Source organism: Carcharodon carcharias, chromosome 36 (assembly GCF_017639515.1).
Source record: "Carcharodon carcharias isolate sCarCar2 chromosome 36, sCarCar2.pri, whole genome shotgun sequence".
Classification (NCBI taxonomy): domain Eukaryota; kingdom Metazoa; phylum Chordata; class Chondrichthyes; order Lamniformes; family Lamnidae; genus Carcharodon; species Carcharodon carcharias.
In genome coordinates, this window is record NC_054502.1 from 2264916 (window position 1) to 2291964 (window position 27049).

Below are 27049 nucleotides of genomic sequence, written 5' to 3' on the forward strand. Positions count from 1 at the left end.
GATGGTGAAACTTGAATTTAATAAAAATCTGGAATTAAAATGAAATTAAAAGTGAAACCATTGTCAATTGTTACAAAAACCCATCTGGCTCACTAATGTCCTTTAGGGAAGGAAATCTGCCACTCTTACCTGGTCTGGCCTACATGTGACTCCAGACCCACAGTAATGTGGTTGACTCTTAAATGCCATCTGAAATAGCCTAGCAAGCCACTCAGTTGCATCAAACTGCTAAAAAGTCTAAAAGAAACCACCTGGCATTGACCAAAGCACCGGAAACTACAATGACAAACTCAGCCCTGTGGAACCTACAAAAGCTGGGGACTTGTGCCAAAATTGGGAGAACTGTCTCACAGATTAGTCAAGCAACAGCCTGATGAAGTTATATTCATTGAATCATAACTTACAGATAATGTCCCAGACACCACCATCACCATCCCTGGTTATGTCCTGTCCTGCACCCAGCAGAGGCAGTGGAATAGTGGTATACATGCGAACATATGAAATAGGAGCAGAAGTAGGCCATTCGGCCCCTCGAGCCTGCTCTGCCATTCAATAAAATCATGGCTGATCTGTTTGTTTTGAATTTCACATCCCCATCTACCTCCTGATAACCTTTGATTCCCTTGCCTAACAAGAATCTATCCACCTCCGCCTTAAAAATATTCTATGACCCCATCTCCACCGCCTTCGAAGGCAGAGAGTTCCAAAGTCACATAACCTTCAGAAAAAAATTCTCATCTTTGTCCTAGAAGGGCAACCCTTAATTTTAAAACAGTGCCCCCTAGTTCTGGGCTCTCACAAAAGAGGAAATATCCTTTCCACATCTACCTTGTCAATACCATTCAAAATTTTATATACTTCAAGTCACCCCTCAATCTTCTAAACTCCAGTGGAAACAAGCCCAGTCTGTCCAACCTTTCCTCATAAAACAACCCACTCATTCCAGGTATCAATCTAGTAAATCTCCTCTGAACCGCATCCAACGTATTTACATCCTTCCTTAACTAAAGAGATCAAAACTCCACACACTATTTGAGATGTGGTCTCACCAATGCCCTCTATAAATGAAGCATTAAATCCTTTTATTTCCAATTCCTTTCATAATAAAGGATAACATTCCATTAACCTTCTTAATTACTTGCTGTACCTGCATACTAACTTTTTGTGACTCATGTACTAGAACACCCAGATCCCTCTGCACTCGGAATTCTGCAGCTATTCTCCATTTAAGTAACGCTTTGCTTTTTTATTAAGAACATAAGAAATAGGAGCAGGAATAGGCCATTCAGCCCTGCAACCCTGCCCCACCATTCAATAATGGCAGATCTGCACCAGGCCTCAACTCTTCTTTCGTGCCAGCTCCTCATAACCCTCAACTCCCCAACATTTCAAAACTCTATCTATCTCCTCCTTAAATACTTTCAGTGATCTAACCTCTACAACTCTCTGGGGTAGAGAACTCCAAACATTCACTACTCTCTGAGAGAAGAAATTCCTTCACTTCTCAGTTTTAAATGAGTGCCTCCTTAATCTGTAATTATGTCCTCTAGTTCGAGATTCCCCCACTAGTGGAAACATCTTCTCAACATCTACCCTGTCAAGTCCCCTCTGAATCTTGTATGTTTCAATAAGATCACCCCTCATTCATCTAAACTCTAATGAATAAAGGCCTGAACTGCCTCCAATGCCAGTATATCCTTTCTTAAATATGGGGACCAAAACTGTACAGTGCTTCAGATACAGCTTCACCAATACCCTGTACAGTTCTAACAAGACTTCCCTATTTTTAAACTCCAACCCCCTAGAAATACAGGCCAAAATTCCATTTGCTGCCTTAATAACTTGCTGCACCTGCATGCTCACTTTTTGTGTTTTATTCATAAGAACACCCAGATCACTCTGTGCTGCATTTTATGGAGTCTCTCTCCATTTAAATAAGTCTGTCTTTTGATTTTTCCTACCAAAGTGCATGACCTCATACTTTCCTACATTAAACTCCATCTGCCACATTTTTGCCCACTCACTCAACCCATTTATATCCCCTTGCAGATTCCTTTTGTCCTCATCACAGCATGCCCACCCAGCTATTTTTGTATCATCAGAAAATTTGGATACATTACACTCTGCCCCTCCTCCAAGTCATTAATATAGAATAGTAAATAATTGAGGCCCCAGGACTTATCCTTGTGGCATTCCACCAGTTAAGTCTTTCCAACCTGAGAAAGACCCACTAATCCTGACTCTGTGTCTTCCGTGTGTTAACCAATCCTCAGTCCATGCTAATACATTAGTCTGAATACCGTGAGCTCCTATCTTGTGCAATAAGCTTTTATGTGGCACCTTATTGAATGCCTTCTGGAAATCCAAATACACCACATCTACTGGTTCCCCTTTATCAACTCTGCTTGTTATATCCTCAAAGAACTCTGGAAAATTTGTCAAACACTACTTCCCTTTCACAAAACCACATTGACTCTTTGATTGCCTTAAGAACATAAGAAATAGGAACAGGAGTAGACCACTGGGTCCCTCGAGCCTGCTCCGCCATTTATTAAGATCATGGCTGGTCTTCTTGTGTTTCGATTTCCACATTCCCATCTGCCCCCGATAACCTTTGATTCCCTTGCCTAACAAGAATGTATCTACCTCTGCCTGAAAAATATTCAATGACCTCCACCACCTTCGAAGGCAGAAAGTTCCAAAGTCGTTTAACCCTCAGAAAAAATTTCCTCATCTCTGTCCTCAAAGGGTGACCCCTAATTTTAAAACAGTGCCCCCTAGTTCTGGACTCACCCACAAGAGGAAACATCTTTTCGACGTCCACCTTGTCAAGGCCGTTCAGGATCTTGTATACTCTGTTCAAATCACCCCTCACTCTTCTAAACTCCAGTGGAAACAAGCCCAGTCTGTCCAACCTTTCCTCATCAGACAACCCATTCATTCCAGGTATCAATCTAGTAAACCTCTTTTGAACCGCCTCCAATGCATTTACATCCTTAAAATAAGGAGACTAAAGCTGCACACAGTATTCGAGGTGTGGTCTTACCAGTGCCCTGTATAACTGAAGCATAACATCCTTACTTTTATAAAAACAAAAAAACTGCGGATGCTGGAAATCCAAAACAAAAACAGAATTACCTGGAAAAACTCAGCAGGTCTGGCAGCATCGGCGGAGAAGAAAAGAGTTGACGTTTCGAGTCCTCATGACCCTTCGACAGAACTTGAGTTCGAGTCCAGGAAAGAGCTGAAATATAAGCTGGTTTAAGGTGTGTGTGTGGGGGGCGGAGAGATAGAGAGACAGAGAGGTGGAGGGGGTTGGTGTGGTTGTAGGGACAAACAAGCAGTGATAGAAGCCGATGCTGCCAGACCTGCTGAGTTTTTCCAGGTAATCCTTACTTTTATGTTCAGTCCATCTCATAATAAAGGATAACATTCCATTAGCTGCCTTATTTACTTGCTGTACCTGCATACTAACTTTTTATGGCTTATGCACTAGAACACCCAGATCCCTCTGCACCTCAGAATTATGCAGCCATTCTCCATTTAAGTAATACTCTGCTTTTTTTGTTCTTCTGCCAAAATGAACAACGTCACATTTTCTCACATTAAACTCCATTTGCCAGAGCTTTGCCCACTCACTCAACCCATCCATATCCTTTTGCAACCTTATGTCTTCTTTACAACATACTTTCCGACTTAGCTTTGTGTAATCTGCAAATTTAGCTACCATGCATTCACTCCCTTTATCTAATTCATTCATATAAATTATAAAAGTTCAGGTCCCAGCACGGACCCCTACAGACTCCACTCGTCACATCCTGCCAATCAGAAAGAGACCCATTTATGCGTACCGTCTGCTTTCTGCCAGCCAGCCAATCTTCTATCCATGTTAATATGTCACTCCCTACACCATGAGCTTGTATTTTCTGTAATAACCTTTGATGTGGCACCTTATCAAATGCCTTCTAGAAATCCAAGTACAGCACATCTACAGTACATTAAGCTTTTCTAAATATCCTGCTACTACTTCCTTAATAAGCAGTTAAAAAGCATTTTCCCAATGACAGACTTTAGGCTGACTGGCCTATTATTTCCTGCTTTTTGTCTCCTCCCTTCTTGAACAGGGGCGACATATTAGCGGTTTTCCAATCTGTTGGGACCCTCCTGGAATATTTTAACCAATGCCTCCACTTTCTTTGCAGCCACTTGCTTTAAAACCCTTGGAAGCAGACCATCAGGTCCTGGTGACTTGTCTGCCTTTAGTCCCATTAGTTTGTCAAATACTTTGTCCCTCATGACAGTGACTGCAAAGATCTTTCTTCCCATTGGCTCCTTACTTACCTGATACCATTTATAGTGTCCTCCACCATGAAGACCGATGCAAAATGTTGGTTTGAATTATCTGCCATTTCCCTGTTATCAATTCTCCAGTCGCATCCTCCAAGGGCCGCATGCTCACTTTACCCATAGAAGTTCTTGCTGTTTGTTTTTATATTTATTGCCAAATTACTTTCATAATCAATTTTCTCCCTCTTTATTAGCTTTTTAGTCATCCACTGCTGGTTCCTAAAAAAAAATCCCAATCCTCTGGCCTACCCCTAGTTTTCCCTGCTTTGTATGCCTTGGTTTTTGATTGGATACTCTCCTTGACCACTTTTGTTAACCACGGGTGATTCATCCTTCTCATCAAGTCCTTTTTGACTAGGATAAATTTTGCTGAGCCTGATGAGATATCTGCCACTGCTCATCCACTGACCTTCCCCTTAGTCTATTTTCCCAGCCCGCTTTAGAACATAAGAAAAAGGAGCTGGAGTAGGCCATTCGGCCCCTCAAGCCTGCCCCGCTATTCAATAAGATCATGGCTGATCTGTCCCAGGCATCAGCTCCTCTTTCGTGCCAGCTCCTCATAGCCCTCAACTCCCCAATATTTCAAAAATCTATCTACCTCCTCTTTAAATACTTTCAGTGATCTAGCCTCCACAACTCTTTGGAGCAGAGAATTCCAAATATTCACTACGCTCTGAGAGAAGAAATTTCTTTGCATCTCAGTTTTAATGAGTGTCCCCTTATTCTGCAACTTTGTCCCATAGTTCGAGATTCCCCCACTAGTGGAAACATCTTCTCAACATCTACCCTGTCAAGCCCCCACTGAATCTCGTACGTTTCAATAAGATCACCCCTCATTCGTCTAAACTCTAACAAATAAAAGCCTAACCTGTTTAGCCATTCTTGATAGGTCAACCCCTTCATCCCAGGAATCAGCCTCATGAATCTCTTTTGAACTTGCATCCATTATTTCACAACTTGTACTTTGTCCTACAGTGAGGCAACTCTTCGGGGGCCTCTAGACCACTCCCACCCGTGACTTCTTCCCCTTGCTATTCCTTATTTCCACCCAAACTGATTCCACATCACAATCTATTGCACCTATATCACTACTCACCACTGCACTGATACCTTCATTAACAAAGCTACCCCACCTCCTTTTCCTTTTTGCCTATTTTTCCTTAATGTCCAATATCTTTGAATATTGAGTTCCCAGCCTTGGTCACCCTGCAACCATGTCCCTGTAACCGCTATCATGTCATATTCATTTATTTCTATTTGTGCCAGCAACTCATCTACCATGTTACAAATGCTGCGTGCATTCAGATGAAGAGTCTTAAGCTTTGACTTTTTACTGTTACTACTCATTCTGGTTCTAATTTCTGCTGCACTCTTCTGCTTATAGTTTTTCCTCTTCCTGTCACAGTTTGATTATCGTTCACCTCTCCACTACCCTGCACCTCTGCTCTCTCGCTTCTTTTTGATTTTTGAAATTTCCCTTCAATTGTCCCTTCACCAACACCACCACCACCCCCCCGCCCAGCGAATTAGCTTAAAGTCCTATCTGCAACAATAGTTATACGATTTGCCAGGACACTGGTCCCAGCATGGTTCAAATGAAACCCATCCCAACAGGACAGCTCTCTCCTTCCCCGGTACTGGTGCCAGTACCCCATGAATCGGAACCCATTTTTCCCACACCAATCTTTGAGCCACGCATTTACCTCAGTAATCATATTTACCCTACACCAATTTGCACGTGGCCCAGGCAGTAATCTGGAGATTATTACCTTTGTGGTTCTGCTTTTAATTTAGCCCAAGCTGCACGTAGTCCCTCAGCAGAACCTCTTTCCTAGTCCTACTTATGTCATTGGTACCTACATGGACCACAAAAACTGGATCCTTCTTCTCCCACCCCAAGTTCCTCTCCAGCCCAGAAGAGATGTCCTTAACCTTGGCACCAGGTAGGCAACACAGCTTTTGGGACTCTCTGTCTTTGCTACAGAGAACAGTATCTATTCCCCTAACTATGCTATCCCCTATCACTACTACATTTCTCTTTTCTCCCCCCACTTGATTGGCACTCTGTAGCACAGCGCTGTGCTCAGTTTGCTCATCCTCCCTGCAGTCTGTGCCCTTGTCCGCACTGGGAGCAGGAACCTCGTACCTATTGGACAAGGGCACTGGCTAAGACTCCTCCAAAGCTAAATTCTGGGTCCCATACCTGCCTCACTCACAGTCACCATGGTCCAAATTTGATGTAATTAATCTAAGGTGTGTGACTGTCTCCTGAAACATACTGTCCAGGTAACTCTCCCTCTCCCTGTCACAGTGTCTGCAGTTCGGATTCCAGCTCATCAACTCGAGCAGTGAACACTTGCTGCAGATGTGGTCACCGTGGATCATATTAGCACCCACCAGCTCCCACTCACTACAGCTGCAACACATCGCCTGCCCAACCATCTCTATTCTAATTAATTCATTAATTTGGATGTTAAACATTTTAAAAGTGAATTTCTTAACCGTGCTCTTCAGCTGCAATAACGTCTCCTGGCTGAAACTACTTGGCCAATCAAAAAAGACACGGAAGAGATACCCACCAATTAATCCCTTGATGGTCTTAATAGGCCTTTAACATTTCGGTGGGTGCACAGCCAACTCCGGCGCTTGCTGGTTGAACGAAATATCATAATCACACCGGGACGTTCTTTTACACGTCGGTGTGTTGGGCCCACCCCTGCACGCCAACCAGAAGATTCAGCCCTATACGTAGATTAAAATCACACACGATTATTGCTGCCCCTTTAGCACAAATACCCAATATTTCTTCTTGTATACTTTGTCCTACATTGTTAGGGGGCTTGTAGACCACTCCCGCTAGTGACTTCTTTCCCCTACTGTTCCTCATCTCCACCCAAACCGATTCTACATCCTGATCTCCTGAACCAAGGTCATCTCTAACTATTGCACCAATTAACAGTGCTACCCCTCCACCTTTACCTAGCTTCCTATTCTTCTTGGATATCATCTACCCCTCAATAATCAGGACCCAGTCCTTGTCATCCTGCAGCTACATCTCCGTAATGGCTGTCAGATCATATTTATTTACTTAAATATGTGCTATCAATTCATTTCCTTTGATATGAATGCTACGTGCAGATTCAGAGCCTTTAGTTTTGTTTTTCTGTTATTTTTGTGACATCTAATTTGGACTATTGGTGTATTCTTAGGTTTTACCTCTCTGTCCCTTCCTGCTATTCTATGTACCTCATTTCCCATATTACTATTATGGTCTCGTGCCTTGAATCTACCCCTTGATTTACCATATCCATCCAAGCTTGATCCCAAACCCCCTCCCGCCCCACTTGTTTAGTTTAAAGCCCTCTTGACTTCCCTAGTTACGCAATTCACAAGAACACACATGCCAGCACAGTTCAGGTGTAGACTATCCTTACGGTACAACCCCCACTTTCCCCAGTACTGGGTGCCAGTGCCCCACAAACTGGAACCCACTTCTCCCACACCATCTTTCAGCCACACATTCATCTCTCTAGTCTTATTTGCCCTATGTCAATTCGCACCTGGCTCGAGAAAATCCAGAGAGTATCAGCTTTGATGTTCTGCTTCTTAATTTGGTGCCTAGCTGCTCATACTGACCATGCAGAACTTCCTCCCTTGTCCTGCCTATGTCATTGGTACCAACATGGACCATGACAACTGGATCCTTCCCCTCCCACTGCACGTTCCTCTCCAGCCCTGAGCATTTGTCTGAACCCTGAGAGCGGGCAGGCAACACTGCCTTCTGGACTCTCACTCTCTGCTGCAGAGAACAGTGTCAATCTCCCTTGTAATACTGTCCCAGACTACCACTACATTCTTGTTTGCTGTCCCTGCTTGAATGGCTTCCTGTGCCATGGTGCCAAGGCCAGCCTGCTCACCCACCTTGTTCCTCCATGGAATGTCTGCCCATCTTTGAAATCTATCAATGTGACCATAACTTGTAAGCATCCAATAGAATATCTTTCTGGTAAATTTCATCCTGATGGAAGAACCTAACTTTCCTCATTATCCAACTGTCAGGCTTCCAGCTCAGAAAATACTTTTCCATTGATCATAAAGTTCAAACTCTGCAAATATCTGTGGGTAATCATACCCTGATAACTTGCACTCACTTTCAGCCATTCTTTGCAAAAGCTACTCGGATTGTAATCTTATGTCTTAAAAAAATTCTTCGTTTCCAATCTTCAACTTTAGGAACCATTCTCTGCTGCAATGGAAAACTTCTTACAGCCAGTCGCTGAGGGACAAGACCAAAAGTCAATCTTTACTCAGCCTTAGAGACATGACAAACTGAGACATTACAACTGCCTAGCTCCTAACAGTAAACCCACCACCAATAAGTGGTGTCAATAAGTGTCTCTTTATATTCCTTGGAGTAAACTAAAACCAAATCACTTAACCTTAAGTTATACAATTAACACCTCTGGGCAAATGCTCATGTGATTGGGACGCTATGCTGTCACTCATTGTTTCGATGCATAAAGAATGGGTACTTGGATCAGGAAGAGGGCAAGTAATGCTCATGGAACTGTACTCCACTAAGAGTTGGCACCTTCAGCAGAATAGAAGGGGGGTGAAAATGGGATGTAAAGCTGGTGTAACAGTTTACATTTCTCTTGCATTTTTTGCTGATAAACCAGGTAACACCAAGAGTTTTAGCGGTACCTCAGCGGTTTGTGCAATGTGAAGTATTGCGATACAATGGATCTACTGATGTTACCGCAGCAAGTACTGTTTCCTTCTGCATAAACCACCAAGGCTGGCGAAAGGTTTCAGAGCAAGATGGAAGAAATCGTGTCTTATGCCAAACACCCAGGTAATGTTGCAATTTCTGTTCTGTCATCTACTTGTGTTTCTGTCCAGACCAATTCTCTGTCACTGGGGGTGATAGTTGGAGGGGGTTGAAATGAAGTCTGCTAACTGGTTTCTGTCACAAATGTTCCCATCACTACTTCTCCCTACCTTGCCAGTGGTTTCCGGTTGATATTGTTGACAAACCCAAGATCACATGCTTTGTTCAAGCTGAGCACATTGTCCCTTTGTTTCCTTTCATCTTTTTCCCTGTCTGCTTCCCTCTTGTACATTCAGGGCTTACATTGAAATGCTATTGGTTTTTAAATGTTTTCCACAAACTTGGTCTGAAACGACGGACCTGAGGAGTACTGCAGCTAGCTGCTCCTCGTGATCCTTAAAATAAGCAAAAAACTTGAATCAATTTGAGACCATTTTTGACCATCTGTTCACATGTATTGATATTGAGTAAATGTAATGGGAAACAGAATGTGTTGGAAATACCCAGCAGGTCTGGCAGCATCTGTGGAGAGAGAAACAGAGTTAACATTTGGAGTCAAACATAACTTCCCCAGAAGTGAAAGTAGAAATGTGATGGGTTTTTTGCTGTTGAAGAGGGAAGGTAGTCTGGGAAAATTTGAGCGCAGGAAAGGTTAAATGACAGATGTCATTGCACAAAAGGCATAGGGAGTGGTTGCCTTTTCTGCTTGTCATCATACAATTAGTTTTGGTAGCAATCCCCAAAGGCACCAACAGAAACTTTTCTTTCGATTTGCAGTGTTCCTCCGTAGGCACCTCCTCAGATCTTTGAAAGAAAGATTTGCATTTGTGTCGTGCCTTTCACCTTTTTTGAGGAACACCAGGTCCGTGTTCCCCAGCTGCTACCTCCTGAGCTGGTGAATGTTGGCGATTCACTGCTCACTGATGCTGTTACCTACTATCAGTAGCACAGAGCTAACACTTTAACCACACCATCCTCCCCTCCCCTTTAACTTCATTGTGACTTTCTAACAATCTCCTGCCTTGAGTTTCTCTTCCATTCCACTCCTGACGGTGCATTCTCTCGGACAGAGTGAAATTACTCAGATGGTTTCTCATTGCACAGGGCTGGTCTCAGGTACAGACACAAAATGTGAACTGCTTGACTGCTGTAGTACTGCATGTCCCCCAATAGGTGGTAGTGTTGGGCCAACGCTGTTTGTTCTCTCTGGACTGGAGCGGATTCTGGACATCTACCCAGCAGATGAAAGCAGTCACAGGCCTGGGGCTGCTGTTATTTTCCAGTAAAGGTCACTTTTGCTAACCACTCTTGGCCAAGCTCAATGCCTGAAGGGTTAGGGCTGGGATTGAGCCTGGCACTTGTTTGGCAGGTGAGAAATTTCCACTGTCTGGGAAGAGACAAACAAAGTGCAGCTTCTTTGAACCATGACAAACTTTCCTCACATTCTGCACTTAGCGTTTACTTGATAAGAACAATGGTTTGTTACTAGATTCTAATCAAGAAGCTGTGACATCTATCACCCTGACCAGTTCAGCAGGGATTACAGAACTTGGTTTTACGCAGGGAGAGAAATGGCTGAATATAGAGCCAAGAGTGATTTATATTTAAAAGTGCCAAAATCAGGAGAGAAAAATATTGATGTACTACCACTGGGAATGAGTAGCAGCAGTGGGCAAGCTGACCTGACCTTACCTTGCTCCTGGCAACATTTGAGTTTAAATAGAATCCACTCCAAACACCGTAATTCCTTGTGGCTGAAATATAGCCAGAAGGATCAATAAATTACAAAATTTCAGAGAGAAATTAGAGAAGTTACAATTAAGATTTTTCTCCCAATTTGCATAGCAACAACTGCTAGTATTTATATAACAACTTTACTGTAGCAAAATGCCAGAGTTATCCCAGCAGACGACCAAAAGTTTGTACAAAGAGGTAGGTTTCAAGGAATGTCTTAAAAGACGAGAGAAGCAGAGAGGTTTTGGATGGGAATTCCAGACATAAGATGTATGCAGCTGAAGGCTGGATACCAGTGATGAAGTATAGGGACCTGACGCTTGAAGGGCTGGAGGAGGTGACAGAGACAGCACAGGATGAGGCTGTGGAGGGATTTGGAAACCGAGCTGAGAGTTTTAAATTCAAGGGAGCCAATGCTAATCAGTGAACATCATGAGATGACGATGGGTGAACAGAACTTGGTGCAAGTTAGGATCTGGGCAATAGAGCTTTGGATGAGTTCAGGTTTACAGAGGGTAAGAGTTGGGAGGGGGCAAGGTGAGAGGCCAGCCAGGACACAAGGGTCAGGAATGGAACTCTGGCTCCTGATCCCCAGGAAGGGCCTGGATGCATAGCAGTTTCATTTTCCTGATACACAGGGATCATTATGGGCAGGTGCTGTATGTAAAGGAGTTAGGAATAAACAGGGGAACTGCACAGGGACCAAGGGGCAAATCATTTGAACAGAATGGAGGCCAGCAGCACACAGAGTCTACCCTCAGCTTAGTGACACAGCATGCAGTTTTTATGACCAAGTGCCAATGAGGCCAATATAATTATTACAGTATGTCTGTATGCACTCCAGTTGTTACTTTTGAGGGAACTTTTATCCCTTCTTAGATTCTAGGTTCATTTTTATAATGCAATTTGCCTATGTAAGCTTGTCACGCTGCAATTACAGCCTCCCACCAGCAGTAGTGCTGTAGCACTGCAGAATCTCATAATCAAGCTGAGAAATGAAGCTCAATTATTGTGGCCTTAAAATGCCAGGAGAATACAATATATCCAACAAACCACACACGGACTGCGGTCACAATCCAGGTGCTACAGCTAGTGATAAGCCTGCTCATCAACTTCATCTCCAATACGATGGAAAGAGAGGGACTGAAGTTTCTGTAATGGTACCACGCGCAGACAAACTCACTGGCATGTTTTTGGATTCATTCAAGGGATGTTGGCTGTGTTTGGCTGGGCCAGCATTTCTTGCCCATCCCTCATTGCCCTTGAGAAAGTGATGGTGAGCTGCCTTCTTGAACCCCTGCAGTCCATGTAGTCCTGCACGCCAGTCACCACCATCCTCACATCTGTGATCATGCAAATAAAAGGATGCTTTTGGAAGGACTCTACTTTTCAACATTCAATTTATTTACTGGTCATTTTCTACAATTCAAAATAGAGCGTTCTCCCTGAAAAATAGGCAACTGAGCAGCATAAAAAATCATCCTTTAATATTACAGAACTAGCACCGAGCTTGTCAGTAAATTAAAGAGCTTTTGTGTATCAGATACCACTGAGGTGCTAAATTTCACATGAAAGTGACTGCCAACTCAACCAAACAACAGTCAAACAGCCACCAACAGGACTATTATTTTATTGAATGAGCCTCACCAGCAAGCCTATCTCCCAGAGTTCCCATTCTGACCCACTGTCCACTGTCCAAAGTACTGGTGAGGAAAGGATTGGGCTTCGGTTTAACACTGCTGTCCAGGCCCACCATCCACATACAGCTTCCTTTTCACACACTATTGCTGAATAAACTGGGCAGATGCAGAAGTTGAATATCAGATACAAACAGGTTTATTTGCTCTTCATGGAAACTGATCAAGATGCAAAGAAACACATTCCAGAAAGTGGGATACCCGTGTCCTGAACAGCACATTCACAGAGCAGGACCAAAAGATGATCTTACTTTGAAGTCTCAGCTGACCAGGGAACATGCAGACTGGTAGAAGACAGTAAAACACAGAACATTCAGGACCCATAACTCAAGGCAGAGCAGTTACAGCCCAAACTAAAACCCTTTGAGTTAATGAGCACCAAGATGGAATCTTTATTTCACCTTTACAAGAATTTGTACATTTATTCCTGGGCTGGTACCTCACCATATCTTGGCCGAGTTCCAAAACAGAATCTAACCTTGAGGTTGTGTTATAGAGTATCCGATTCCTGCAATGAACCTCACAATAATTGGCAATGGAATTTTATTTTGATAGCTAGAAATGAATTGTCAAAGCAGGGAGACACTGTTCCTGTCAACTCAGTATTACAGTAGCAGCAGCATTCAGAGTCCCCCACTGGCCACAGTAATATAACATTTCAATACTAATTACGGGGTGGAAAGTTTGGAACTAGAATTTCTTTTGGCCCTGACCTGTTCTGCAGGGTTTAAGACCCTGAGCTAAACGTTCAAAAAAAAAACAAACAATAATAACATTAAGATCTGGAATCTACCTGCAATTTCTCCTGGTGCCGGACAATTTTTACTGGTCATATCTTGGGGCAGTATGCTTGCAGAAATGGTCCCACCTGCTCACCCACCACCTTCCCCGTCACTGCCCATCTCTCTCCCTCTCTCTCTCTCTCTTGCTGCGTTCCCCCATCTCTCACTTTCATTGTCCCTCTTCAACTTCATCATCTTCCAGTGGGGAGGGCTGCCTCAGTGCATTATGAGTTGTTACCCGTTGAATGGACAGGATGCCACTAAGGAAAGCGTAACCAATCATAGCAGAGAGCCCCACCATCACCGATAAGATCTGGTTGCGCCTCTTGTGGGGATCTTCATCAGAATCCGGTGAGTTATTCCGGGGAAGTTTCTTTGAGCTGCATTCAGGGTCTGAAACAAAGACAGGAATGTGCAGAGCAAAGATTAGCAGGAAGGAAAGTACATTGTCGTCACACCTAATCCCAATGCTCTTCCCAATCGGTGGATAACTTCGATGTTAAGTTATTGTCAAGATATAGGCAAGCAGAACAGCAAATTTGTGCACAGCAGGATCCCACAAAAAAAAATAGAATGCTGTAGGCTGAGAGAAGCTCAGCGGGGTACATCCTGGATTACCTGAGCCATCATTTGGAAAGTAAAGACCAAGGATGGATGTGCAGAGTTCGCACAGGTTGTCAAGTGAGCGCAGATGTTGCTGCAGTTTGCTGTTGGGTAGTTTTGCCTTCAGAACTGGCGCCAAGTGTCCAAATACGATGGCATCTAAGGAGCTGGGTCTAAAACAGAAGAGAAGATATCATTCAGCACAGCTACCCTGACAGAGCCTGAACATTACAGAGACATGGCACACACTAGAGGCAGCACAAATTCCTCTTCCAGACAATAATGTGACTTTTCAATCATACAAAGTTGGTGCTCGACTAGAAAAGCCACAGCGTGCAGATCCCGATTCTGCTGCTGGATGGGTCTGTGCAGAATGCAATTGTTTCAATCACTTGCCGAATATTGGCTTTGCTGGCAAAGCTGGCATTTATTCCCATCCCCAGTGAGGATTCAGCAGCTGGAGAACTGTAGTCCATGTGGTCAAAGTACTGCTGCAAAGGGAGTTTCAGGATTTTAACCCAGTGACAATGAAGGAATGATGACATATTTCCAAGTCAAACAAACCCGATAGGAGTCAGCCAGCAACGTCAGGAGAGACAGGGAACATGTACACCAGAGTCATCAGCTTTAGGACAGGAGCGACCTGCACCCCAGTCAGGGTAAATACCTTCAGGAGAGGAGAGGGACCTGTACCCCAGTGAGAGTCAGCACCTTCAGGAGAGGAGGGGGACCTGTACCCCAGTGAGAGTCAGCACCTTCAGGAGAGGAGGGGGACCTCTACCCCAGTGAGAGTCAGCACCTTCAGGAGAGGAGGGGGACCTGTACCCCAGTGAGAGTCAGCACCTTCAGGAGAGGAGGGGACCCGTACCCCAGTGAGAGTCAGCACCTTCAGGAGAGGAGGGGGACCTGTACCCCAGTGAGAGTCAGCACCTTCAGGAGAGGAGGGGGACCTGTACCCCAGTGAGAGTCAGCACCTTCAGGAGAGGAGGGGGACCTGTACCCCAGTGAGAGTCAGCACCTTCAGGAGAGGAGGGGGACCTGTACCCCAGTGAGAGTCAGCACCTTCAGGAGAGGAGGGGAACCTGTACCCCAGTGAGAGTCAGCACCTTCAGGAGAGGAGGGGACCTGTACCCCAGTGAGAGTCAGCACCTTCAGGAGAGGAGGGGGACCTGTACCCCAGTGAGAGTCAGCACCTTCAGGAGAGGAGGGGAACCTGTACCCCAGTGAGAGTCAGCACCTTCAGGAGAGGAGGGGACCTGTACCCCAGTAACAGCAGCTCATGGAGATGAGGGGGCTGTATCCCTGTGAGAGACATTCAACAATTCAGGTGAGGAACGTTAATAGCATCCAAGCCCATTGGTGAAATCAAAACCAAGACACAAAAATTTTTCTTTATTAAGAATTTATTGTTTTTGTTCAGTTTCGTACCTCTCCTCTCCCCTACCTGTGTCCCTGCTGTCCCCTATTTATACCTGTACCTCTCCTCTCCCCTACCTGTGTCCCTGCTGTCCCCTATTTATACCTGTACCTCTCCTCTCCCCTACCTGTGTCCCTGCTGTCCCCTATTTATACCTGTACCTCTCCTCTCCCCTACTTGTGTCCCTGCTGTCCCCTATTTATACCTGTACCTCTCCTCTCCCCTACTTGTGTCCCTGCTGTCCCCTATTTATACCTGTACCTCTCCTCTCCCCTACCTGTGTCCCTGCTGTCCCCTATTTATACCTGTACCTCTCCTCTCCCCTACTTGTGTCCCTGCTGTCCCCTATTTATACCTGTACCTCTCTTCTCCCCTACCTGTGTCCCTGCTGTCCCCTATTTATACCTGTACCTCTCTTCTCCCCTGTGTCCCTGCTGTCCCCTATTTATACCTATACCTCTCCTCTCCCCTACCTGTGTCCCTGCTGTCCCCTATTTATACCTGTACCTCTCCTCTACCTGTGTCCCTGCTGTCCCCTATTTATACCTGTACCTCTCCTCTCCCCTACCTGTGTCCCTGCTGTCCCCTATTTATACCTGTACCTCTCCTCTCCCCTACCTGTGTCCCTGCTGTCCCCTATTTATACATGTACCTCTCCTCTCCCCTACCTGTGTCCCTGCTGTCCCCTATTTATACCTATACTTCTCCTCTCCCCTACCTGTGTCCCTGCTGTCCCCTATTTATACCTGTACCTCTCCTCTCCCCTACCTGTGTCCCTGCAGTCCCCAATTTATACCTGTACCTCTCCTCTCCCCTACCTGTGTCCCTGCTGTCCCCTATTTATACCTGTACCTCTCCTCTCCCCTACCTGTGTCCCTGCTGTCCCCTATTTATACCTGTACCTCTCCTCTCCCCTACCTGTGTCCCTGCTGTCCCCTATTTATACCTGTATCTCTCCTCTCCCCTACCTGTGTCCCTGCTGTCCCCTATTTGTACCTGTACCTCTCTTCTCCCCTACCTGTGTCCCTGCTGTCCCCTATTTATACCTATACCTCTCCTCTCCCCTACCTGTATCCCTGCAGTCCCCAATTTATACCTGTACCTCTCCTCTCCCCTACCTGTGTCCCTGCTGTCCCCTATTTATACCTGTACCTCTCCTCTTCCCTACCTGTGTCCCTGCTGTCCCCTATTTATACCTGTACCTCTCCTCTCCCCTACCTGTGTCCCTGCTGTCCCCTATTTATACCTGTACCTCTCCTCTTCCCTACCTGTGTCCCTGCTGTCCCCTATTTATACCTGTACCTCTCCTCTCCCCTACCTGTGTCCCTGCTGTCCCCTATTTATACCTGTACCTCTCCTCTCCCCTACCTGTGTCCCTGCTGTCCCCTATTTATACCTATACCTCTCCTCTCCCCTACCTGTGTCCCTGCTGTCCCCTATTTATACCTGTACCTCTCCTCTCCCCTACCTGTGTCCCTGCTGTCCCCTATTTATACCTGTACCTCTCCTCTCCCCTACCTGTGTCCCTGCTGTCCCCTATTTATACCTGTACCTCTCCTCTCCCCTACCTGTGTCCCTGCTGTCCCCTATTTATACTCTTTTAATTAAACCAATGGAACAAAAATAAGCTAATTAACAAATGAACTAATTTAACTGACAGCCCCTTAAAAGGGCACAGAACAAAAGAGAAAACTTTATAAGAAATTTAATTAATAAAATTAAAATGTCATTTTGGGGCCTGATGATGCACTCCAGCCCCAGCGGTGTCCACCAGTCACAGAAGGCCTCAACAGTACTTGCAGACACCACATGCTCCCTCTCCAGGGACACCCGGGTGTGAACATAGCTGTAGAAGAGGGGCAACCGGGCCAGACCACCCCCTCAACTGTCTGCTGTCTGGCCCTGTTAATGGCCACCTTGGCCAGGCCCAGGAGCAGGCTCACGGGAAGGTCCTCCTCCCTTCCTGCCCCCCTCGGCACCGGATCTTGATTTTATTGAATGACACACTTTACCATCTGCTGTGGTGAGATTCAAGCCCGGGACCCCTGAGTATTACAACAAAACACTCAGCAGGTCTGACAGCATCTGCGGAGAGGGACATAGTTAATGTTTTGAGTCCGTCAACTCGAAGCGTCAACTGTATCCCTCTCCGCAGATGCTGTCAGACCTGCTGAGATTTGCCAGGTATTTTTGTTTTTGTTCTAGGTTTCCAGCATCCACAGTATTTTGCTTTTACCCCTGAGTATTACACTGGGTCTCTAGAGTATCAGTTGAGTGAGTATATCAATATGTCACCGCCTCCCCCCGACTGCCGATTAGTCCCCCCCAACCCTCTGCACCAGGTAGTCCCCTATTCAGATGTGATAAAAGTACGTAATTAAACAATGCCCTTCACCTCTGTATCTTAACAATATAATTCACATACTATTAACTAAACATTAGACTTTAACACATTCAAATAATTTCAAAACAAATCAAAGAAAAAACATTTCCCAGATTTTGTACAACCCATCGTTATACAAGACATCCGTCTTCCAGAGCCTCCAACAATTTCTTCAAGCAAGCATTCCTTTTTCTAAAACAATCCCCTAATTGCTGACTTCCATCGACCCAGCTTATCTCAGAGCTCTCTTTTCCCTCCAACATTTCTTTAATTCGGGCAAGGTCATTCTTTAACCTTTTCTCAGCCACACTTTGTTGAATATATATTATCCCACAGAGAATGGTTATCCACATAACATTCAACAGGCTAACTTTTCTCAGAATATCCATTGTATAGGATTTCCCACAAAATGTTTGATAAGTAAAATCCCATATCCATCGCTTCTACTGGAGCCAGTGTTTCTGCAGCTGAGGTGCTTTTAACTTCCCTTTTTATTTCCTTTGCTGCCCAGGCCAATGAACAACATTTGTTATTCTTTCCCGTTGAGAATATGATAACCCTGCTGTACTAGATTATCCATCCAAAAGCTATAAATGACCAACTTCATATCTTCGGGATCCCCAAATCTGGGAACTTGGGTGTGCACTTTCCTGAATTTAATTTCTTTCATGTTTCATTTGCTCTCAGAACTTCCTCAACTGTAGAATGCTTCATCACAGTACTCAGTTCCAATACATCAAAAAAAGCATCAAGTCTAGTCTGAGTGCACAACCAGTTCAACTGTACAATCAAACTTCTTAACTGGTCTATTTCTCCCTTGGATGCAGGATCTCCTTTTTGTGAGGACCTGGCCCAATTGGTTGGGGTGCGATTGACATTTTCCAAATAAGACTGTTGATTCCAGGTCAGTCCTGACTTCTGCTGCTTAATGTCTAACCCTGTATATTTGAAGGTCCTCGAAGCCTGAATCTCAGTCTTAAACTCTTCCTTTATTTTACCCATTGCTCAAATTCTGCAGAACCTTCCCACAGAGAATCAAGCCCTTCTTTAACAAGGTGATTAGAAACGTTGGACCTTGTTAAGGGGATACAATAATGTCCCAATTGTGTAATCTGTAAATCTACAGATTTCCTAAAAACAATTGCCTTATTGTGTTCCCTTATCTAATTTAATTTGAGCCTTTTTCATAGACGGCTTACTCAACAGTAAAGGTATTTCACCCGTACTATATCTGTGCTGATAAAATGGTTTACCCAGGCTATTTTACACAGAATCACCACTCTCTTTCATGAATTCAACATGTTATCATCCCAGAACCTGAAGTAAGTGGAACTTCCATATTCCTTAACCTTTCTTCAGTCTTTACTATTTCGAGAACCCAGCTAACACTTTAACAAATCTATTCCGTATTCTGTGGACATGCACCCACTGTCTCACACAGCCCAACTGAATGAGTCTGCAACTAGAACTCCCATTACTGGATTAAAGCCTCTGGTGACCAATTCAATTCCTTCTGACTGATCAGTATCGTCATCTTCCCTTTCTGAACCTGCCTTGTCATGTGTCATTTCAAAAACTCCAAGTGTTATTCTGTTTTAGACAATTCATTATTTCACATGACACCTGAGACACCCACTGACCATTCCTTGTTTCTTCTTGAGTTCACTCTCCTACCAGAGATACCCAATTCCTGTCGTCTGTTCGAGCTACTAAAAGCGTCTCTATCCTCATTCTTTTGTTTGTGGTTCTTCTTTCATATTGATGCTTATGCCCCATATCTAAACACTCTCGCAATGCTGCCCACATTGAATCCTCCACCTTCTGTATTTCCACTGAATGGCCCATTGGTAACATGAGTGTGGCTGGAAATGAACATTTCTCCAGAAATTTGTTTTAAAGTTTCAGGCATCTGTTCCAAAAGTGTGTCTCTTTCTGAGAATCTAACTCCAGGAGCCTCTCCACGTCTGATACTTTAGCACAGGCTTGTCCAACATACAGCCCACGGGCAGCATCCCCTGTATGTGGCCCCTGGAGCCAGTTTTCAAAATGCCGGTCAAACAGGCAAGTTGGAATGGAAGACTCCACAAAGAGCAGCGCTTCTAATCAGAGGCTGTTTCTCTCCCATGTTTGCTGCTGAGAAGCTCAGGTTCAGCAGCGAGAAAAACCATCTTGCGATTGGAGGAGCAGTGAACACCAGCGGTGGGGGGAACAGTCCGGGGTAGAACAGAGCACTGGGGAGCAGGCCCCAGCTGAACAGCACGCTGCAGGGGGTGGGGAGGGGGAGGAGCAGAACACCAGCACTGCGTGGAGGAGAGGCTGCATGGGAGGCCCAGGAGTGAGATGCTGCAGAGCCCTGATTCAGGAGCTGGGTGGGAGGACATTGAGTGCTGGGTGTGGGAGTGTGTGAGAGAGAGAGAGCGAGAGAGTGTGTGTTTGTGTTTGTATGTGCACATGTGCGTGCAGGAGTGTGCGTACAAGAGAAAGAGAGTGTGTGTGTGTGTGTGTGTGTGTGTGTGTGTGTGTGTGGGAATAAGAAAGAAATAGAAGTAGGCCATTCGGCCCCTCGAGTCTGCTCCGCCATTCAATAAGATCATGGCTGATCTGCTTGTGTTTCTAATTCCACATTCCATCTACCCCTGATAACCTCAGATTCTTGTTAGGCAAGGGAATCAATCGACCTCTGCCTTAAAAATATTCAATGACCCCCCCCATCTCCTTTTGAGCCAGAGAGTTCTGAAGTCGCACAACGCTCAGAAAAAATTTCTCCTCATCTCTGTCCTAAAAGAGCAAACCCTAGTTTTGGATCCACGAGAGAGAAAGGGAGGGAGGGAGGGCGAGAGAGAGAGGGAGGGAAAGAGAGAGAGGGAGGGAGAGACAGAAAGAGAGAGGGAGACAGACAGAGAGAGATAGAGCGAGACAGAGAGAGAGGGAGGGAGGGAGACGGAGAGAGAGAGGGAGGAGGGAGACAGAGAGAGAGAGAGGGAGACAGAGTGAGAGAGGGAGACAGAGAGCGAGAGAAGGAGACAGAGAGAGAGCGAGAGAGGGAGACAGAGAGAGAGAGCGAGAGAGGGAGACAGAGAGAGGGGGGGAGACAGAGAGAGAGAGAGGGAGACAGAGAGAGAGAGGGGGGGAGACAGAAAGAGAGAGAGAGGGAGACAGAGAGAGAGGGAGACGGAGGGGGGGGGGAGACAGAGAGAGAGAGGGAGACAGAGAGAGGGAGACAGAGAGCGAGAGAGAGGGAGAGAGACAGAGAGAGGGAGACAGACAGAGAGCGAGGGAGACAGAGAGAGAGAGAGCGAGAGAGAGACAGAGAGAAAGGAGACAGATAGAGAGAGGGAGACAGATAGAGAGAGTAAGAGGGAGACAGAGGGAGACAGATAGAGAGAGGGAGACAGATAGAGAGGGAGACAGAGAGAGAGAGTAAGAGGGAGACAGATAGATTGCATGTCTGAAAATGTGTTTATCGGCCCCTTGGGGGATTAAAAAAATTGGGAATGTGCCTCCCCAGCCCCTAAGGCAGAAGGTTGGATAAGTCTGCTTTAGCACAATCCAACACTTTGAATGCAGGCACTGAATGAGGGATCTTGAAATAGAATGACTGCAATCATGTATGTAACCTGCTAAATTCCACCAGATATTCTTCTATGGAATAGCTGTCCATCCTTCTAGATTCATCAAAGTCTGACTATTCCTCATATGCTTTTAAGAGGTCATCTCCGTTATAAATGGTCATAAGTTTTCAGAGTTTATCCAAAGCTTCCTCAGTCTCCAACTGATGAGCTTCTAGCTCTGAAAATACTTTGCAGCTGATCCTGCTTCTGGTGGGAAGTGAAAGAGCCAAGTCCATATCTTGCGTTTTCTTTGGTAAGGATATAACCTGTCTCCACATACCCACTTCATGGGCAGAATTCTCCCCCCATTGCAGGGGTGAAGTTGAAGAACGGGCACAGGGAGGCGTGCCTCTGATCGGTGCCCCCAGTTGGGGGCAAGCTACCATTTTACGTGGACAGGCCAATTGGGGCCCGCCCAGCGTGACGTCTGCAAGGAAGCGCTATGCATTCCCAGTGTGGGCAGGGGGTGGTGATTCCCTACACCCAGAGTGCGCTGTTTTGCACAGGCAGCACCTGAGAGAGCACATTCATCTCCCTGAGGCTAAGTGCTGCACATTTAAAAATCTGAAAAATAGAGAAAACAAATCCCAGACATGTCCCCTTGTGTGACACTGTCACGAGAGGGGTCATGTCCATTACTTTTACATACACTTGAATTACATGTTTTAAAACCGACATGAAACCTCATCTTGCCCATGGAGGGGGTTTCATGCTTTTTCTCCTTCCCGCCGGGGTTCCTGGTCTGCTCACCAACCTTAAGGTTGGACGGGCAGGGCCTTTAATGAGTTTAATTGGCCATTGACAGGTCGGCAGGTGCACAGCCGATTCTGCTGAGCCCCCACCTTCCAGAAAGTTTAAATGGGGCGCGGTGACATCGGGAGTTCCACCTGACGAGTGATGAGTTGGGGATAGGCATTGGACAAGGGCCTGAATGTCAGGAATTATGGGTCCTAGAATCTGTTTAAACACATGACATACAATACCAGGAATGATGGAAGACTAATGAGCCGAGCATTCCCCATTTCTGAGGACAGACCAGCCTTTCAGAGATGTTATCAGCTCGTTGTGCAGCAGACTAAGAATCAGTAGCAGGGGGCTGCCAGGTCAGACACTGCCCTGTGATGATGGTTTAAAATAATCATTTGGATTTATCAAACACAGAAAATGCTGGAAAAACTCAGCAGGTCGAGCAGCGTCCGTGGAGAGAGAAACAGAACCAACACTTCCAGTCCGTTTGACCCTTCTTCAGAGTTGGACTTATCCTTGAGTCCCAGAGACAGGAGCTCATTGCTCTGTTACAGTACCCTGTCTCTGTGAAAGACAGTGTTCCACCAAGCATTCCTGCAAATACCAACTTCAGGATTAAACAGGAAAATTCATCCAGATCCAGTCAATGGAGGGTCTGAATCAGTCATCCACTCCCAGGTTTGCTTCAGATTGCCTCAAATTGACTTTATCAGCTATCTTAGGGATGGAAGAAATTCTAACTACAGGCAGGACAAAAAAAAACTGCATTATTGAAAAAAGTTGCTGTGCAAATTTCTCCTCAAAGCTTTTACTGCCTTTATTATATTTGACTGCAAACACTTCCGAACTTCAGTGCAACACTAAATCAGTTTCAGTGGTAAAACCCACCTGGACAGCAATGTCAGTCCTGAACTTTGAGCCACAAAGGATTCTGCCCCACAATCTCAAAATTCTTGGTAGCTGCGGAAGCGTGCATGCAGATCGAGGGGTGCCAGATTCTGCCTTGGACACTGATTTCAATATTTGATCTGGCAGAAGTCAGAGGGGAACTAGTGTGTCTCCTTTAGATTCAAATTTTTCATGTTCCTTCAAAACTCCTCTTTCTTTTGGCTGCGACACAATCAGACTTGGCTCAGTGTCCACATCCCTGAAAACCTGTGCAGGCCCAACTGTCGCCAGGTGAAGCCATTCGCTGGGCCCTACTCTTTCATCACTGGCATCAATAATGAAAAATCACTAACCCTTCATCTCCATGGCAGAGAAAGAATAAAGCACTTACGAGTCTCCAAAAAAGAACTTCTGTGACCCCAGCCTCTGGGACAGCAGCGTCAGACACTCACGAGCTTCTTTGTAGATCTGAAAACAAAGAAATATTCATAGATCACCATAAAGTACTGAGTTTGGCATTCTAGAATCCTGCAAAGCGTGACACACGTCCTGCCCAGCGCAACTGGTATTAAAATGCTGGACGGATTGGCTCGGTTGAGAGTTCATTGTTTGTGGATGTAGTAAGGTCATCTGATGTTCACGATGGATCTGTTAGAAGTGCTCCAGCAATCGGATTGGTTTTCTGTACAGAACCCACAATTCTGACCCATAAGAGTCACTACCAGCAAATAAGGTCAGAGTAGGCAAAATGGTAAAAAGTCAGAATTAAAGGCTCTTTGTCTGAAAGCGCGCAACATGTGTAACAAGATGGATGAATTGATAACAGAAATAGAAATAAATGAATATGATATGATAGCCATTGTAAAGACATGGTTGCAAAGTGACCATAGCTGGGACTTTAATATTCAAGGAATTTGACATAGCAGAAGGACAAGAAGAAAGAAAAAGGAGGTGGGTAGCACTGTTAATGGAGGTTACAATCAGTACAGTAGTGAGAAATGATCTTGGTTCAGAGGATCAAGATGTAGAATTGGTCTGGGTCGAGATAAGAAATGGCAAAAGAAAGAAGTTACAGGTCAAACTAGTTCACAGAGCCCCTGACAGTAGCTACATTGTAGGGCAGTGTATAAATCAAGAAATAATTGGGTCTTGTAAGAAAGGTACTGTAATGATCATGAGAGATTTTAATCTTCAAATAGATTGGATGAATCAAATAGGCACGGTAGACTGGAGGATGAGTTCATGGAGTGTAATCAGGACAGTTTCTTAGAACAATACATTCTGGAAGCAACCAGAGAACAGTCTATTTTAGACCTGGTAATATATAATGAGACAGGATTAATTAATGACCCCAGAGTAAACATGATAGAATTTCACTTTCAATTTGAGGGGGATAAATGTGGTTCTGAGACTAGAGTCTTAAACTTAAATAAAGGCAATTACAAGGGTATGAAGGCAGAGTTGGCTAAAGTGAACTGGGAAAAGAGGTTAAAGATAAGATGGTAGAGAAACAATGGAAGACGTTTAAGGAGATATTTTCTATCTCAAAAAAGATATATCCCATTGTGAAGGAAAGACGCTACGAGTTTTAAAAACCAAAGGGGAGAAATTGAGTGTGAGAGAAAACCAACAAGAAACATAAACAGAGAGTAAAAGCTTCTACTAGTGTATCAGATGGAAAAAGAGTAGTTAAAGCATTTAGATAGAGACTAATAATAGGAAACAAGGTAAAACTTTGAACAAGCATTTTGTATCGGTCTTCACAGTAGAAGACACAAAAAAGCCCAAGAGTAGTAGAAAATCAAGAGGCAAAAGAAAAGGAGGAACTTAACACAATCACTATCACTGGAGAAGAAGTACGAGGAAAGCGAATGGAACTAAAGGCTGACAGGTCCCAGGACCTGATGGTCTGCATCCTAGGGTCTTAAAAGAAGTGGCTGCAGAGGTAATGGATGCATCGGATGTAAGCTTCCAAAACTTCCTAGATTCTGTAAAGGTCCCAGTGGATTGGAAAACCACAAATGTATTCAAGGAAGAGGGAAACAGAAAGCAGTAAACGATAGGCCAGTTGGTCTAACATCTGTCATTGGGAAAATGCCGGAATCCATTATTAAAGTAGAAGGACATTTAGAAAATTAGAATACAATCAGGCTTTCTGAAAGAGAAATCGTACTTGACAAACCTATTAGAGTTCTTTGAGGATGTAACAAGCAGGGTGGCTAAAGGGGTAGCAGTAGATACATTGTATTTGGATTTCCAAGACATTCAATAGGGTGTCACATAAAATGTTGCTTCACAAGAGCTCATGGTGTTGTGGGTGATATATTAGCACGGACAGAGGATTAGCTAACTAACAGGAAGCAGTGTTGAGATAAATGGATCATTTTCAGCTTGGCAAATTGTAATGAGAGCATCAATGCTGCAACCTCAATTGTTTACAATCAATGTTAATTGATTGGATGAAGGGACTTACTGTATTGTAGCCAAATTTGCTGATGATACCAAGATAGGTAAGAAAGCAAGTTGTGAGAAGGAGATATGGATTAATTAAGAGATGGGCAAAAATTTGAAGATAGAGTATAATGTAAAATGTGAGGTTGTCCACTTTGGCAGGAATAGAAGTAGAATATTAATTAAATGGAGAGAAACTAAATGCTGTGGTACAGAGGGGTCTGGGTGTCCTGGTACATGAATCACAAACAATAGTATGCAGAGACAGCAAGTAGTTAGGAAGGCAAATGGAATGTTGGCCTTTATTGCAAAGAGGGATGGAGTATAAAAGCACAGAAGTCTTGCTACATCTCTACAGGGCTTTGGTGAGACCGCACCTGGAGTACTGTGTACAGTTCAGGTCTCCATATTTAAGGAGAGATACACTTGCATTGGAAGCAGTTCAGAGAAGGTTCACTGGGCAGATTGCTGGGATGAAGGGGGTTTGTCTTATGAGGAAAGATTGAGCAGGTTGGACACACACTCATTGGAGTTTAGAAGAATGAGAGGTGATCATAAGATTCTGAGGGGGCTGAGAGGATATTTCCCCTAATGGGGGAATCTAGAACTAGGGGCCACAGTTTAAAGATAAGGATTCTCCCGTTTAGGACAGAGGTGAGGAGGAATTTCTTCTCTCAGAGGTCATTAATCTTTGGAATTCTCTTCCCCAGAGAGCAGTGGATGCTGGGTCACTGAATATATTCCAACAGGGAACCCATAGATGTGGCGTATTTGGATTTCCAAAAGGCATTTTATAAGGAGTCACATCAAAGGTTATTACACAAGATAAGATTACATGGTGTAAGGGTAACATATTAACATGGATGAAGCATTAGTTAACTAACAGGAAGCAGAGTATAGGGAGGCAATGGCATAGTGGTATTGTCACTGGGCTAGTAATCCAAAGAGCCAGGGTAATGCTCTGGGAACCCAGGATCGAATCCTGCTACAGCAGATGGTGGAATTTGAATAAAGTTAAAATCGGGAATGAAAAGTCCGACAATGACCATTAAACCATTGTCGATTGTTGTAAAAACCCATCTGGTTCACTAATTAGGGAAGGAAATAGGTCATCCACATGACTCCAGACCCCACAGCAATGTGGTTGATGCTTGACTCTTAAAATGGCCCAGCAAGCCACAAAAACCGGAGAGACCACCTGGTCACTGACCTCGGCACTGGGCTACTGCCAAAATTGGGAGAGATGTCTCACAGACTAGTCATCCTCACGGAATCATACCTTACAGATAATGTCCCAGACACCACCATCACCATCATCATCCCTGGGTAAGGACAGACCCAGCAGAGGTGGTGACACAGTGGTATACAGTCGGGAGAGAGTTTCCCTGGGAGCCCTCAACATCAACTCCAGACCCCATGAAATCTCGTGGCATCAGGTCAAACATGGGCAAGGAAACCTCCTGCTGATTATTACATACTGCCCCCCACTCAGCTGATGAATCAATGCTGCTCCATGTTGAACTACTCTGTCTGCGGCAGGTGGTGAGGGAACCAACAA

At 44.8% G+C, this 27049-nt stretch overlaps 1 protein-coding gene across 2 annotated transcripts in view; it reads right to left on the minus strand.

Moving 5' to 3' along the window:
* Positions 1 to 12732: 12732 nt before the first annotated feature.
* The window catches only part of LOC121272849 (metaxin-1-like), a 116321-nt gene continuing 102004 nt past the window's right edge, over positions 12733 to 27049 (minus strand). For both annotated transcript variants that reach the window (XM_041179665.1, XM_041179663.1), the window contains 3 exons: positions 23432 to 23508; positions 14010 to 14167; positions 12733 to 13784 (listed from right to left, as the gene is read on the minus strand). In XM_041179665.1, coding sequence (XP_041035599.1) covers positions 13561 to 13784; positions 14010 to 14167; positions 23432 to 23508 — 459 coding nt within the window. In that variant the 3' untranslated portion in view covers positions 12733 to 13560. The remainder of the gene's footprint in view (positions 13785 to 14009; positions 14168 to 23431; positions 23509 to 27049) is intronic.